General features: G+C 50.1%; 1 protein-coding gene across 2 annotated transcripts in view; it reads left to right on the top strand.

The window, feature by feature from the left end:
- Window positions 1-14,956, top strand: part of FBLN7 (fibulin 7) — a 46,376-nt gene that overhangs the window by 19,647 nt on the left and 11,773 nt on the right. For both annotated transcript variants that reach the window (XM_066377741.1, XM_066377740.1), the window contains exons 3-5: window positions 8,955-9,005; window positions 9,741-9,900; window positions 14,010-14,180. In XM_066377741.1, coding sequence (XP_066233838.1) covers window positions 8,955-9,005; window positions 9,741-9,900; window positions 14,010-14,180 — 382 coding nt within the window. The remainder of the gene's footprint in view (window positions 1-8,954; window positions 9,006-9,740; window positions 9,901-14,009; window positions 14,181-14,956) is intronic.

Below are 14,956 nucleotides of genomic sequence, written 5' to 3'. Positions count from 1 at the left end.
TTGGGTTTGCCCATGTTTCCTGCAAGGACCAGCCCCCTTTCACCCCCTGTCTGTCCTCTCACACACACCCCCACCGCCTCAGAGCTGACCACAGAAGTTCTGGCTTTCCAGCAAAATCCAGATGTGAGTTTTTCGTGGTCACATAAACCTTGGCTCCTGTGGGGATGTACACACATGTGTGCTGTACACTAAAACAACCAGCACCAGTGCGAATGTTCCTAGGAGGGTCTGTATATGTCAGGGGAGGCAGCGGGGGGACTCAGAGGGGCCCCCCAAAACCTGGGGGTCTACATTGAGCCCCTCATCTTGATTCCCACTGGGGAACATACCCTCCGAATGGATGGACATTAGGGAAGGTATTGACTGAAGATAACACTGATGCTGTTAAAGGTACAACAAATCTGCAGGTGAATGTGGCAACTGTACAGAACTTAGCTAGGCAGCAAGCAGATGAACGAATCAACTGGGTTTGGGTCGTGAGACGAACATGATTGTCCTGGGCTCATAGTTGGGTCCTGCACTCCTCATTCATTGTGTATCTGGTGTATCTGTTGGTTCATTCACACGGGCATCTGGAGTGTACACAGAGCCTAGCCGCAGTGATGAGGGTTCAAAGCTGTCTAGAGCTCCCTTTCTGCCTTCAGGCATGCAGAGGGGTTGGGGGGAGGTGACCAGAGGTAGCTGCATGAGGATTCTGTGAAACAAAAGAGTCAAAAGGCGGGCAGAGGTGGGCTCATGGGGGTTCTCTGAGGACCCCTCTAACATAGGCCAGCCGTCCTGTCACTTCAGGGTCTAAAAAAGGCATGCTGGGATTTAAGTCTTGGATGTGTCACGGTGACTACTTGGCTTCCTTGTCTATGAAGTGGGCACAATACTGCTGCTTCCCATGGTTGACGTGAGCATGTCATGAGTGACTGGTGGGAAGTGCAGTCACAGTACCGACTCTTGGCACCCACTGCTGTCATGGCTGTTTTAAAAGCAGAGAAGAAGGGGGCCTGGGGTATAAATATACAATCATGGACAACACGGGTGGTAAGAGCCCAAAGTGCCCTGAGCACCTCGGGTCCAGACCCTAGAGGGGGCTCTGGCTTTATGTGTTCACCTGGCTGGGCCATGGTACCCACATTATTGGTCAAACACCAGTCTAGGTATAGCTGTGAAGGTATTTTTTACACTTGATTAGCATGAGATCATAAAGCAGGTATCCCTCCATAATGTGCGTGGGTCTTTTCCAAATCACCGACATCCCCGAGGAGGCTGGAGCCCTCCTCCAGGTGCCCTGGCCTGAGCTGCAGCCTCTGCTCTTCCCAGGCCTCCGGCCTGCCGCCTACCCTGCGGACTTGGACTTGCAGCCCCCACAATTGCACGAGACAGTTCCTTAGAACAAGTCTTGCCTCGCCCTGTCTCTCCCTCACGTGTAAATGTGTGCCATATACATCCTGTTGCTTCTGTTTCTCTAGAGAACCCTGACGACACAGGGCCTCCCCCACTTTCTGTCCTCCTCCACATGGGTGCTGGGCAGAGGTCACAGGATGGGAGAAGTTGGAGTTATAACCCACCTCTGGCGTGGTCTCAAATGAAAATAGCTTCTGGAGAAAAACACACACAGCTCTGACATGACTCAGACGCCAAGGGCCGCAAGCCTTGGCTAGCAGGCACACACTTGGCAAGGATGCATGGCCCTCTCTCAGACTGAGCGGTACCAAAACATCTGTGTTCCCATTAGCAAAATGCTGACATGACTCATATCTGTGGCTCAGGGAAACCAGCTCAGGAGATGGCCCCTCAAGGTCTAAGGGGTCATCGTGACCACTTTAAGGCTCATGGAGCTCTACTGTCACTGGGGTTGATCTTGGAAAGAGTTTCTGTTCAAAGACTATCATAGTGAGGAAACCATTGAGCCAAGTCATGTCAGAACAGAAACCTCAAAGACACCCCCCTCAAGCCTCCCACACACTCTTGATGCTTTACCCACTCCCTTCGGTGCCTTGAGGCATACAAAAGGGGTGCCTTAAACTTCATTTGTAAATTGAACCAAAATCCAGAGGCCTGGATGGGGTGGGAGGGGCCTGGCCTACCAAGTTCTGGCATGGTAACAAGGTGGGGTGGGCAGACACACATACTGTCTTTGTCTCATCCACCCCTGGGCCAGCAGGTAGGGTCCCGGGTAGGAAGTGGCTCTGGAGGCCACTCTACTGGGCACTGGCCGGGCTCAGAGACAGCAGGAGCGCTATATGCTTGGGGCAGCCCCATCGGGTCCACCAGAGTAGGTGCTGTGAGAAAAAGTTGGGGGGAGATGGACACGATTTTCCCCTGGGGTGGTATGAGGCAGGTGGAATGTCGTTCTGTGGCCTTACTGCTCACAAGAACCTTCAGACCAGCTGTCACAGTTCTTATCACTGGCCTGTGTTCCAAAACCATCTCTGCAGCCTCATCCCAGCATGGGAAGGGCTGGATGGGATGACTTTGTTTCTATTTCTGTCACTGGTGTGGGCCTTCTCTGCAGACACTGCCGTGGGTGTCCAGTCAGAACAAGTGCCCATCCCTGTGATGAGTCTGGTGATAGGAATGGTAAATCTCAGTTGTTTACTCCTCACAGATGGAAAGCTTTCACTAAATGCCCTTTCTTGGTTCCATTTTAAATAAGTGTCAATTCAAAGAAATGGAAACTATTTGTCATTATTATCATCAATGGAGTAAGCCAGGTGTGGAGCCAGATTTTGAAGGGATGGAAACTTAATGAGGGCCCTTGAGGGCCCTGGAAGAAGGTGATGGGGGTGCTGACACAGTGCTTCCTCAGCCTCGGGGACATGCCTTCCCCTGTGGCTTTGACCTTTGCCCAATCACAGCCATGGGGAGCCTTTGCCCGCAGGGAGGTTAGCTCTGAAAGGGCAGGCAAGTAGAGCCTCTGGTTGATTAATACAGTTGGGGTCTGGGCCCCTGAGATGGGAAGGGACTGCCCAAAGCCAGCCCTTTGCTGTGTCAGGGCTGGACTGAAATGTAGGTGGTGACACTTGAGGGTCAAGCCTGCTTCCTGTCCCTGAACCTGGAAGCCTTTTCAGCCCCTCGGCTTACCTCATCAAGCCCACATTTGCAAAGAAGGAACTGGTTTATTCCCAGGCTAGGGCTCCTCCTCACCCAGAGTAGGATATGGGGTGAGTGTGGGAAGGTAAATGGGTAATAGATAGAGGGAGCAAGGAGCCTGCTCCCCAGACTGAAAAGAGTGGGGGAACAGGAGTGAAATTGAGGCCCAGGTCTGACGAGTTGCTCTGCTTGAGGGTGTGCAACGATGCCACAAGCCAGTGTCGACAAGAAATCTGATGGAACCTTCATCCCATGGTCCAGCGTATGAGGATGACTCTTGTGTGTTGTGTGTGTGCGTGTGTGTTTGTGTGTCTCATCCTAAAGTGAAAACCAAACAGAAGCTAGCAGTGGTGTCTCTAGCCACGGGATCGGTTCTGTTTCGATGTTTTGTAGGGAGTGTGCTTTATCTTTATGATCAAGTGAAGTGATAAAACCTTCTCAGCCCTGGCCGGTTGCCTCAGTGGTGGAGCGTCGGCCTGGTGTGCAGAAGTCCCGGGTTCGATTCCCGGCCAGGGCACAGAGGAGAGGCGCCCATCTGCTTCTCCACCCCTCCCCTTCTCCTTCCTCTCTGTCTCTCTCTTCCCCTCCCGCAGCCAAGGCTCCATTGGAGCAAAGATGGCCCAGGCATTGGGGATGGCTTCTTGGCCTCTGCCCCAGGCGCTAGAGTGGCTCTGGTCGCGACAGAGCAATGCCCCAGAGGGGCAGAGCATCCCCCCCTGGTGGGCAGAGCGTCGCCCCCTGGTGGGCGTGCCGGGTGGATCCCGGTCGGGCGCATGCGGGAGTCTATCTGACTGTCTCTCCCCATTTCCAGCTTCAGAAAAATGCGCACACACACACAAAAAATGCCTTCTCAGTTTGAAAAGGAGACACACAGGTCTTCAGTCTCCCTCTATGACACCATTTGTACCCATAATGCAGACCTCTCGAGCACCTAACTTGGTTGTTAAGGCTTTCAACTTTGTTACCTGGCTCTGCAAAATGAATTTAGTTATGCCTGCACCTAAGTCTGATGACAGGTGACAGATTCTGAACATGGCTCCCAAGGGCTCCATATAGCACTTCGGGATCAAGGAGCCACCTCTGTCGTAGAGCTGCAGCCAATTCATTAGACGTCATGTCCACAGGCACTACATCTTTCTGTGTCCCTGGCACCTGATCCTGACCCTGCATGCTGGTTTGCCAAGACCATAAGGATCTTCCTTTTTTCCCTCTTGGGTACTTTGTTTTTTGTTTCTTCTAGTTTTATTGAGCTATAATTGGCATACAACATTATATGAGTTTCAGGTGAACAACATAGTGATTTATAATATATCTATTGTGAAATGATCACCATAATAAGTTCACATCCATCATCTCATATAGTTACAAATTATGTTTTACTTGTGATGAGAACTTTTTTTTTTTAAGATTTTATTTATTCATTATAGAGAGGGGAGAGAGAGAGAGAGAGAGAGAGAGAGAGAGAGAGAGAGAAGGAGGGAGGAGCAGAAAGCATCAACTCCCATATGTGCCTTGACCAGGCAAGCCCAGGGTTTTGAACCGGCAACCTCAGCGTTTCCAGGTTGACGCTTTATCCACTGCGTCACCACAGGTCGATGAGAACTTTTATGATCTATTCTCTTCAACTTTCAAATATGCAATCCAGTATTGTTGACTAAAGTCATCCTGCTGATTCCACATGCAAGTGAGATCATAAAAATATTTGTCTTTCTCTGTCTGACTTATTTCACTTAGCTTAATGCCTTCAAGGTCCGTTCATGTTGGTGCAAATGGCAGGACTTTTTATGGCTGAATTATTTTTCCATTCATCCATCAGTGGACACTTAGGTTGTTTTCATGTCTTGACTATTGAAAATAATGCTACAGTGAACACAGGGGTGCATATATTTTTTTGAATTAATGTCTTCATTTTCTTCAGATGAATAGCCAAAAGTGGAATTGCTGTGTCATGAGGTAGTTGTATTTTTAATTTTTTTTTTTTTTTTTCATTTTTCTGAAGCTGGAAACAGGGAGAGACAGTCAGACAGACTCCTGCATGCGCCCGACCGGGATCCACCCGGCACGCCCACCATGGGGCGACGCTCTGCCCACCAGGGGGCGATGCTCTGCCCCTCCGGGGCGTTGCCATGTTGCGACCAGAGCTACTCTAGCGCCTGAGGCAGAGGCCAAGGAGCCATCCCCAGCGCCCGGGCCATCTTTGCTCCAATGGAGCCTTGGCTGCGGGAGGGGAAGAGAGAGACAGAGAGGAAAGCGCGGCGGAGGGGTGGAGAAGCAAATGGGCGCTTCTCCTGTGTGCCCTGGCCGGGAATCGAACCCGGGTCCTCCGCACGCTAGGCCGACGCTCTACCTCTGAGCCAACCGGCCAGGGCTGTATTTTTAATTTTTTGAGGAAACTCCAGCCTGTTTTCCATAGCAGCTGTACCAATTACATTCCCACCAACAGTGCAAGAGGATTCCCTTTTCTCTACATCCAGGCCAACACTTGTTTGTTGATTTATTGACAATAGCCATTCTGACAAGTGTGAAGTGATATCTCATTGTGGTTTTGATTTGCGTTTCCCTGATGATTAGTGATGTTGCACATCTTTTCATGTACTTTTTGGTTATCTGAATGTCCTCTTTGGAAAAATGTCTATTTAGATATTCTGCCTATTTTTTAATAAGATTGTTTGGGTTTCTTTACTCTTGAATTGTGCGAGTTTTTAAAATATTTTTTTAATATTAATCTCTTATCTGATTATTATTTTCAAATATTTCCTCCCATTTAGTAGACTGCCTTTTCATTTGGTTGACTGTTTTCTTTGTTGTGCAAAAAGCATTTTTTTTTCTGTCTTTTATTTTTTGTATTTTTCTGAAGCTGGAAACGGGGAGAGACAGTCAGACAGTCTCCCGCATGCGCCCGACCGGGATCCACCCGGCACGCCCACCAGGGGGCAACGCTCTGCCCACCAGGGGGTGATGCTCTGCCCCTCTGGGGGGTCGCTCTGCTGCGACCAGAGCCACTCTAGCGCCTGGGGCAGAGGCCAAGGAGCCATCCCCAGCGCCCGGGCCATCTTTGCTCCAATGGAGCCTCGGCTGCGGGAGGGGAAGAGAGAGACAGAGAGGAAGGAGAGGGGGAGGGGTGGAGAAGCAGATGGGTGCTTCTCCTGTATGCCCTGGCCGGGAATCGAACCCGGGACTTCTGCACGCCAGGCCGACACTCTACTACTGAGCCAACCGGCCAGGGCCTTGCAAAAAGCATTTTAGTTTGATGTAGTTCCACTTGTTTATTTTGCTTTTGGTGTCAAATAAAAAAATCATAAACAAGACTAGTGTCAAGGAGTTTACTATATATGTTTTCTTCTAGGAGTTTCACATCTTACATTCAAGTCTTTAATTCAATTTGAGTAGATTTGTGCATGTGTTGTTAGATAGGGCAGTTTCATTCTTTAGTATGCGGCTGTCCTGTGTTCCCAACACCATTGGTTGAAGAGACTGTCGTTCTTCCCTTACTGTATATTCTTGGCTCTTTTGTCATAAATAATTGACCATCTGTGTATGGATTTATTTCTAGGCTTACAAGGATCTTCCTTGACCATACCATGTTCTCTCAGCATCATCCCATGAGGTTGGAGACAGAAATGAATGAGCTAGGACTTCCCAGCCTTCCCTCAGCACATCTACCCACAACTCTTCCCTCATCTTCCCTGCTTGGCCTGTGGCCTTAGTGTGCTTGGTCTGAAAGGTTTTCCATGATGACTGGATGAGCCCATCTCACCCCTAATGAGCACGTGGGGGAAAAGCAGCTGGTGCCCATTTTCCATGGTCCGGATGCTAAGAAGGGCTCTGGGAAGAGTCCCTAGACTCAGAAGATAGTTGTGCCTGGACCTAGGAGCATTGGGTTAGACACACTCGGCTGTTGGGCCTGTTTCCTTCCACACATGCTCCCCTTCTTTCTCTACTTCCTGGGGCTGCATGTCACCCCCAGGTTCTCAACAGAGGTCTTGGCACTGATCTTCCTTCCCCAGTTTCAAATCAGCCCTTCCATGTCCCCTGGGGCAGCCCCAACCCAGTGAGCCCTTGCCTCAGATAGAGGCAGCTGCTCCCTTGGCTCAGTGTGGAGAGGGATGTTTCCTCCACTCCCTCTCCGCTTCCAGCCCCACCATCTAGGCCACCCAACCTCGAATTTGTACGCATGTTAGACACTCACTACTGTAGGGTATTTTGCTCGGGTTATCAAGTTACTAATTCCTAATCCAAACGGATCAAGAAGACCACTCACCATACAGGGGCCTGTGAGAAACAAATGAGACAGGGCATAAAACAGTTCAGAGGGTCACTGACAGCTTAAGGTGGCCCGGAATGGGAACTAGCAGGGTTCCCAGCCTGGCTCTGTTACAGGAAAGAGGACCTGGCCCTCAGTGGGTCTGCCTAGGGCCAGCCCGTGGTGTGTGGGTTCTTGACTTCACGCAGGAAAGATTTCACAACACGAGTCCAGGTGGTTTTGAGAGTACACCTATTAAATCTGGGGACAGTGAAGAAGTGAAGGGCTTAGGATAGAAGACGCAACAGGAGAGAGACTAGGCGGGGCTGCTTTGGCTCTCTAAAAATGTGATAGGAAAGAAATGAGCCTCCACTGAGAAGTCAAAGAAAAGGGGGGCCTTGGAGACAAGTTCAGAGGATTAGCTTAGGACAGGCTGCCACTTCCTACTGCTCCCCTGGTTGCAAGTCTTCTGGGGAACCTTAGAGTGTAAGAGATGCAAACCTGAGGGGGAAAAAGAGGGAGAGGGGGAGGGAAAGAAATGGCATGCTCCCAGCGGGGAGAGCAGGGGCTGGCTCCTTTGTTTTGAGAGTTTTAAAGGCTGGGCATTTAGGGAAGGTCGTAGGGGAGATCTCAGTAGAATATTCATCAGCTTTGCCGTGTCTGCCCTTTCAGGGTGGTGGTTGCCAGACCAGCGATTGATTGGTCAGCACCAGGGCTCATTGGTCGTTGCACCTGATCTTGGTGTCACCCACCTGGTTTTGCTGCTCTTCTGGGACTGGAGCTGAGAGACAGCTGAGGCCTAGATGTTATTTCTAGGGAGGTGGTTTTCAGTATCAGGCTGTAAATTGCTTGGCCAGTTTGTTCAGCTCAATCTCTGTCTTCCTAGTCTACGTACTTGCCAATGAGCTTTCCTAGCTTCTTACTCTCCGGCCTCAGCTCCACAGCCTCTGTGTCCTCATCTGTGAAAAGCACACTCTCAAGCCTCCTCAAGGGTTGCTCCAGCCAGTAGTACTCTTTGAAGTGGCCAATAGCTTTGTGAATTGTAAACTTCACAAATGTAAATCACACATAAGCCATGAAGCTATCTATAAAAGTAGCTCCTTTTTTTAAGGGAGGGATGTGGATGTGGGAAATGAGGCCCCGGTGGGATGGCTGTGCAGTGCTGGGCAGGTAGGGGCTGCAGGAGGCCATTGCCGGGTGTCCCAGGCCTGAGTGGGAAGGACACATGGAGGAGGAAGAAGGAAACAAAGCTTCTCTTCCCAGCAGCTGTGTCAGGGGCCAGGCCCAGTGAAGCCCTGGTCAGGGGGGATGGAGCCAAGGGTTCCCCATGAGTTAATGAGTTCCAGGGGCAACTGGGGATTCAGCTTCATCAAAAGGGCCCATAGAATCAGGGTGATGAGTCATCTGTTTGGCACAGTGGCTGGCTCCCTGGGAGAGCACTGGTGGCTGCTTCCACCATAGTGGCCAGGCTGGAAGCCCTGTGACTCCCAGCTGCCCTGCTGCCTTTTTAGAAAAAAAATTAAATTATAACACTAATACTTTTTGTAGAAAATAAATTAAGTGTAAAAACTAAAAATTTTTAAAAAGCCTTTATTATTTTCTTAATATTCTCCTTTGTTCCGTGCAGGTAATGAGTCAGGTCAGACGCGGCCATGCAGAGGTAACACACAGCCCCCAGGTGAGCCCCCAGGACCAAGGCCCTGTCACCACCCACTGTATTCAACCCCTCCCTCCTCCTCACTGCTTCTCTTGTCCTGGCTTTCATGGACAATTGAGAGTGGGAACCTCAAAACTTTTATCACTAAGTATGATACTAGGTGTTGCTTTAAGTTAGTTTATCATGAAAGGCACAAGCTTCCTTTTTTTTATTTTTTAAGCTTTTAAAACATCATCATAACTGGACATTGATTGTTGTTGAATGCTTCTTTAACTCTATTGAGTTTTTCTTTTTTCTGCTCTGTTACATTTTTAAAAGTATGGAAACTATGGGGCACTTCTGTTTTGCCTGCTTTATAGGTTGTATTGCTCACCTGCTTTTAAAAAGTCCAAGGGGAAAAGAAAGGCCCAGATTCCGAGTATTAACTTAGAATGAAGGGTTGGGGAAGTCTCAGGATAAAGATTACTGATTATAAGGCACTTTGGGTATAAATCATTGTTCACCCACCCAATCATGTGGAATCATCAGTTTTGCTCTTTGCCCTGAAGATGGAAATTTTGCTTTTGGTGAAGGGTGAGCCGGGGGCTATGAACCGTGTGGTTCAGGCACCATTTGGTCCAGTAGGAACTGGACAGGAAAGGAGACCCATGAGGTCACTCATATTACCCTGTTGGGTCAGGGGTCTGGGTGGCTTCTGAAAGCCCAGCATGAGTGAACCAGCCATCGTGGGTGGTGGCGGTGGTTTTCTGTCCCCAGAACTGCCTCAACAAGCAGCAGGTCCTCACGGCCATCCGCCAGTTGCAGCAGCTGCTGAGGATCCAGGAGACCCGCTTCACCGAGGGCCTCCGCAACGTGAGGAGCCGGCTGGCCGCACTGCAGAGCTCTGCGGGCCGAGTGGGACTGGACGGCGCCCCAGGTGGGTCCCTATGTCGGCCCCCAGACCCAGGACGTTCAGGCCCTTCGCCTGTGGGTTCTCTCCCGTCCCCATGTGCCACGCTTCACTGTGTCTCACAGTGGATTGCCAGGCCTCTCCCTGCCTCACCTGCCGGCTCCCTCCATCCCACCCCCCTCTTCTGTTGTCACTTGCTTCCTCCTAGATCTTTTCATTCTAGGCTTCACAGTGCTCACATGTACATGTTATGTTCACAGAGTCCTTCAAAGGCACCACTTTTGGAACAAGAGCTGCTTCTCCCTTCCCTGTCCCCACTGAGGTAGATTCCACTGGGCTCCACTTTAGGCTTTTAAAAATTTAATGCTAATTTTTAGAGCACTGCTAAATGCACAGCCAAACTGAAAGAGTTCTCGTGTATGCCCTCCCAGACACACACAATATCCTCATCATCAGTGTTTGCACCAGGGCAGCATGCCTGTTACCCTCCAGGAGCCAACACTGGCTGTGGTTTTTCAGGCATGAAAACTAGACCTCCGATGGGAGTCCCTCATTAGTGAAGTGGAATGGCTGGCAGGGGCCACTGAGGACACGTCCGTCTGTCTGCTGAGGTTACAGTGGGTAGGCTACAACAGACTGGGGTGTTTCTGCTTGTCTCAGTACTGTAATGACTTTCCCATTGCCAAAACCCAGAAGTGGGTGGCTGGATTTCTTCTGCTCTCTTGTCAGATTGGTGGTGTCTTGGGGGGTCAGGGGAGAACAGGGCCACGAGCCCAAGGCATATCTGACATCATCCATGCATTTAATGTGATGTATCAAGGGCTTTCTTCATTGTGTGAGATGAAGTTTCCTGAGGAAGGTGCTGGATTTCCTACCCTTTCAGAGATGATAGAGTTGAGTCTCACAGCTCTGAGTCAACTCCTGATTTCCTCGGTCCCCTGGTGCAGAGCCAGACCTACCAGCCAGACCCCTCATGCTTTCCCAGGCGCCTGGGCTCCTTAAGGGCTCTTCACAGCCAGACTCCGAGAGGCAGGCAAAGGTGTCTGTCCTTTCTGCTACAGATGAGGAGACCAAGGCCAAGAGAACTGAGTTAGCAGTGGCAGGGCCAGATCTAGTGATTTCTTTTTCCTTCTATAGACCCAACTCCACAGATCCTTTCTGTTTTCACGGGATCAGAGCTCCTACAGCTGCTGGAAATTTCAAAGAAGAACCTGCTGCAAATAATTAATAAAACCACTGGCTCGCGTTAAGAGTTCTCTGTTCACTGGTACAGACAGAACGGTATATTGTTAAATTGCTAATCCTGTCATCGCCACAGTCAGGGTCTTTCTTCCTTGAAACATGCAAGAATTTTTTAATTGGCCAACTCTCTTTTTTAAAATGTTGCCACCATGAATTCTGTCTTTCCGTGTGTTGGACATGAGAGGGCTGGCAGCTGTCAGGATCCCCACTGTGGGGTGGAGCCAGGAGCTCACACCAGGTCTCATTGCAGGTAGAGGGTAACTAGCCTTTGCTTTTTTTTTTTTTTAATTTTTAATTTTTATTTTATTTATTCATTTTTTTAGAAAGGAGAGAGAAAGGAGAGAGAGAGAGAGAGAGAGAGAGAGAGAGGAGAGAGAGAGACAGAGAGAGAGAGAGAAGGGGGGAGGAGCTGGAAGCATCAACTCCTAGATGTGCCTTGACCAGGCAAGCCCAGAGTTTCAAACCGGTGACCTCAGCATTTCCAGGTCGATGCTTTATCCACTGCACCACCACAGGTCAGGCCCTTTGCTTTTTTTAAAGAGCATTTTCTGGGAGTTAGAAAGAATAATTTCTAGTCTTGTAGAATCCTAGGCCTTTCTATGATGGCTTCTGTCCTAAGTATCCCCCGTGGTTTTTCCACCTTTCCTTTCTAGGAACATTATCACAATCTATCAGCTTCAGGGCTTATCATCATGGCTGCTTCCTGCTGGTCTCATTCCCTTCCCTTCACAGTGAGCTCACTGGGGAAGGTGCAGAGGGCTGATCTGTGGCCTGCAGACTGCCTGGGACACTTTTGTAGTGAAATGAACCCTCCCTGGGGCACATGGTCCGCTGGGTGTGCTGTCTACCAGAGAGCTTTCCCTCCCACTTGGGAAGTGACTGCCAATTGATTTCTAATTCATCTGTATCCATTCTTTAATTACACTGACGTCTATTGAGCATCTACTGTATGCTAGCACTGTTCCATCTGTGCAAGTAAGCTTTACCTGTGAGTTGCTCCAGCAGGCGGTTTTCCTTTTTATGAGTGTTTTAAAGACTTCTTACCCCAAAGAGATCACTCTTCCTCCTGAGAGGTCCCTTTGACAGTCCTCAAACCTACCAGGCACAAGCCCTGGCTGGTTGGCTCAGCGGTAGAGCATCGGCCTGGCGTGCGGGGGACCCGGGTTCGATTCCCGGCCAGGGCACATAGGAGAAGCGCCCATTTGCTTCTCCACCCCACCCCCTCCTTCCTCTCTGTCTCTCTCTTCCCCTCCCGCAGCCAAGGCTCCATTGGAGCAAAGGTGGCCCGGGCGCTGGGGATGGCTCCTTGGCCTCTGCCCCAGGCGCTAGAGTGGCTCTGGTCAGGACAGAGTGACGCCCCGGAGGGGCAGAGCGTCGCCCCCTGGTGGGCGTGCCGGGTGGATCCCGGTCGGGCGCATGCGGGAGTCTGTCTGACTGTCTCTCCCCGTTTCCAGCTTCAGAAAAATACAAAAAAAAAAAAAAAACAAACAAAAAAAAAACTAAACAAAAAAACCTACCAGGCACCAACTTATCCCCTATGTCCTCCAGATTCTGTGTGGTATGCCTCCATCGTCTTCAACTCTTGGTTCCAGGGAGGCCTTCTCTGACCACAATGGTCACTACTACACCCTTTAACTGTGCAACCCAGGACTAGTCCCTGCTATATTTTTTTCTTAAGTGAGAAGCGGGAGGCAGAGAGACAGACTCCCACATGCACCCGAACCAGGATCTACCTGTCAAGGCCCCTATGGGGCGATGCTCTGCCTATCTGGGGATTTTGTTCTGTTGCTTGGCAACCGAGCTATTTTAGCACCTGAGGCGAGGCCATGGGGTCATTTTCAGCACCTGGGCCAACTTGCTCCAACTGAGCCATAGCTGCAGGAGGGGAAGAGATAGAAGGGGAGGAGAAAGGTGGAGAAGCAGATGGGCGCTTCTCCTGTGTGCCCTGACTGGGATTGAACCCGGGACATCCACATGCCAGGATGATGCTCTACCACTGAGCCAACCAGCCAGGGCCCTTGCTCTATTTTCTACATGACACTTATCACCTCTTATTTCACTCTGCCATTGGCTCGTGGGTCTGTTATTGATGGTCTCTCTTGATGGAAAGGGCTTCTGAGAGCAGGGTTTTGTTCATTTTATTCATTGATGATTCCAAGTGGCTAATATAGTGCCTGGTACATAGTAAGAACACAATATATAATTTTTCATTTGTTCACTTATAAGTTCAAGGATTCTTTATTGAATGCTCACTATGGAGCAGGCGCTGGATTGGGCCGGGCATGCAGTGGGGACACAGGCCAAGTATGGTTCGTCCTCTAGCTGCATCCTGGGGAGACTGACAACTGATGTGGAAACAAACATGGTGATAAAGAGCCTCCAGGGGGTACAAATCCAGGAAGAAAGCAAAGGGAGCTCAGGCTTAGCAGGTGCCCTGGGAGGTTTTAGTGAAGCGAGGTGGTCAGAGAACACTCTAGGAGGGGTTGTGTTCAAGCAAAGACTCATGTGAGTGAGAAGGAACCAGAGATAGGACGTTCTGGGGAAAGAACATTCTAGGCAGAGGGAGCAGGGAGGCCTGGACATGGCTAAAGCCCCCTCTAACTCCGAGATGTTAGGTGGTAGGCACAGATGTCAGGGGAGTCCCACCCTGACCCTCCCACATGGCGAGGCTCGCACATAGCACTCAGTGTCTCTAAGCCACGGTCTCCTCCTCTTTCACTGAGTGAGCACCCATGGCCAAGTATGCCCTGAGGATTCAATGAGACACAACATTCAAAATGTTCAGCCTGGTGTACAGCCAGGAGTAGGCACTCAACAAAGAGACGCCTGAAGACAAGAAGCCTGGTAATTGAGTGATGTCTAAATTGTTATGGTCCTTCTTTTTCTCCTTATAGTTTCCTGCCCTGCTCTGAATGCCCCTCCAGATGGCAGAAAGTTTGGAAGCAAGTACTTAGTGGATCACGAAGTCCATTTTACCTGCAACCCTGGGTTCCAACTGGTTGGGCCTAGCAGCGTGGTATGTCTTCCCAACGGTACCTGGACAGGGGAGCAGCCCCACTGCAGAGGTCAGTCCTTCCTAACCCTCCTCCGAGGCTGGATCCAGTGCGGCCAGCAAGGCTCTGCTGGGGAAAAAGGGTCATTTCTTGGGACAGTTTCTGCCTGATTCCTCCACCATTTCTTGACCTCAGGACAGCAGCCACTGTGTCTAATGAATCAGCCTCATCTGTGTGAGCTCCCTGAATCCTCCCAACAGTTTAGTCTTGTTTTGCATATGGGGCAATTGAGGCACAGAAGGAACATGCCCAAGAGCTGGGGGACAGGCTGAACTGATTCACATCCAGACAGTACTCTGACTCCAGAGTCTCTTCCTCAACACCTCTCTGTGTTCCTACAGACGCTGGAGCAAGGCAGCTTCTGTGGGTTGTGGGGAAGGACAAGAGGGAGATGCCGCACAGACATGCATTGTGGCTAACTCATTCTGGGGCTTCAGCTTGTTTGCGAGGCTGTAGGTGACCAGTAGGACTGAAGAAATGCCTCAGGTGTCCTTTATGTCTGTTTTGGGACTTGGTGCAGATCAGCTCCGGTGGGACCACTGGGAGAGAGGGAGGCATGAAAGGCTCCTCTTCTCTCTGTTGGGCTTGAAAACAGTACTTGCTTGATGTCTAGGAAAGTCAGACCTGGCACGCTTTACATGCTGGCTTTTCAAAAATGTATGGTCAAAACTTCATGTATACCAGTCATTTTCAGGGCAGGGGTCATAGGACATCTGCTGAGTCAGAATGTCCATGATGTTAGCCCAAGAATTGAAGGGGAAATGTAAATATTACATAAATAAGTAGGT

Source organism: Saccopteryx leptura, chromosome 3 (genome assembly GCF_036850995.1).
Source record: "Saccopteryx leptura isolate mSacLep1 chromosome 3, mSacLep1_pri_phased_curated, whole genome shotgun sequence".
NCBI lineage: Eukaryota > Metazoa > Chordata > Mammalia > Chiroptera > Emballonuridae > Saccopteryx > Saccopteryx leptura.
This window is presented reverse-complemented; position numbering and strand designations above follow the sequence as displayed.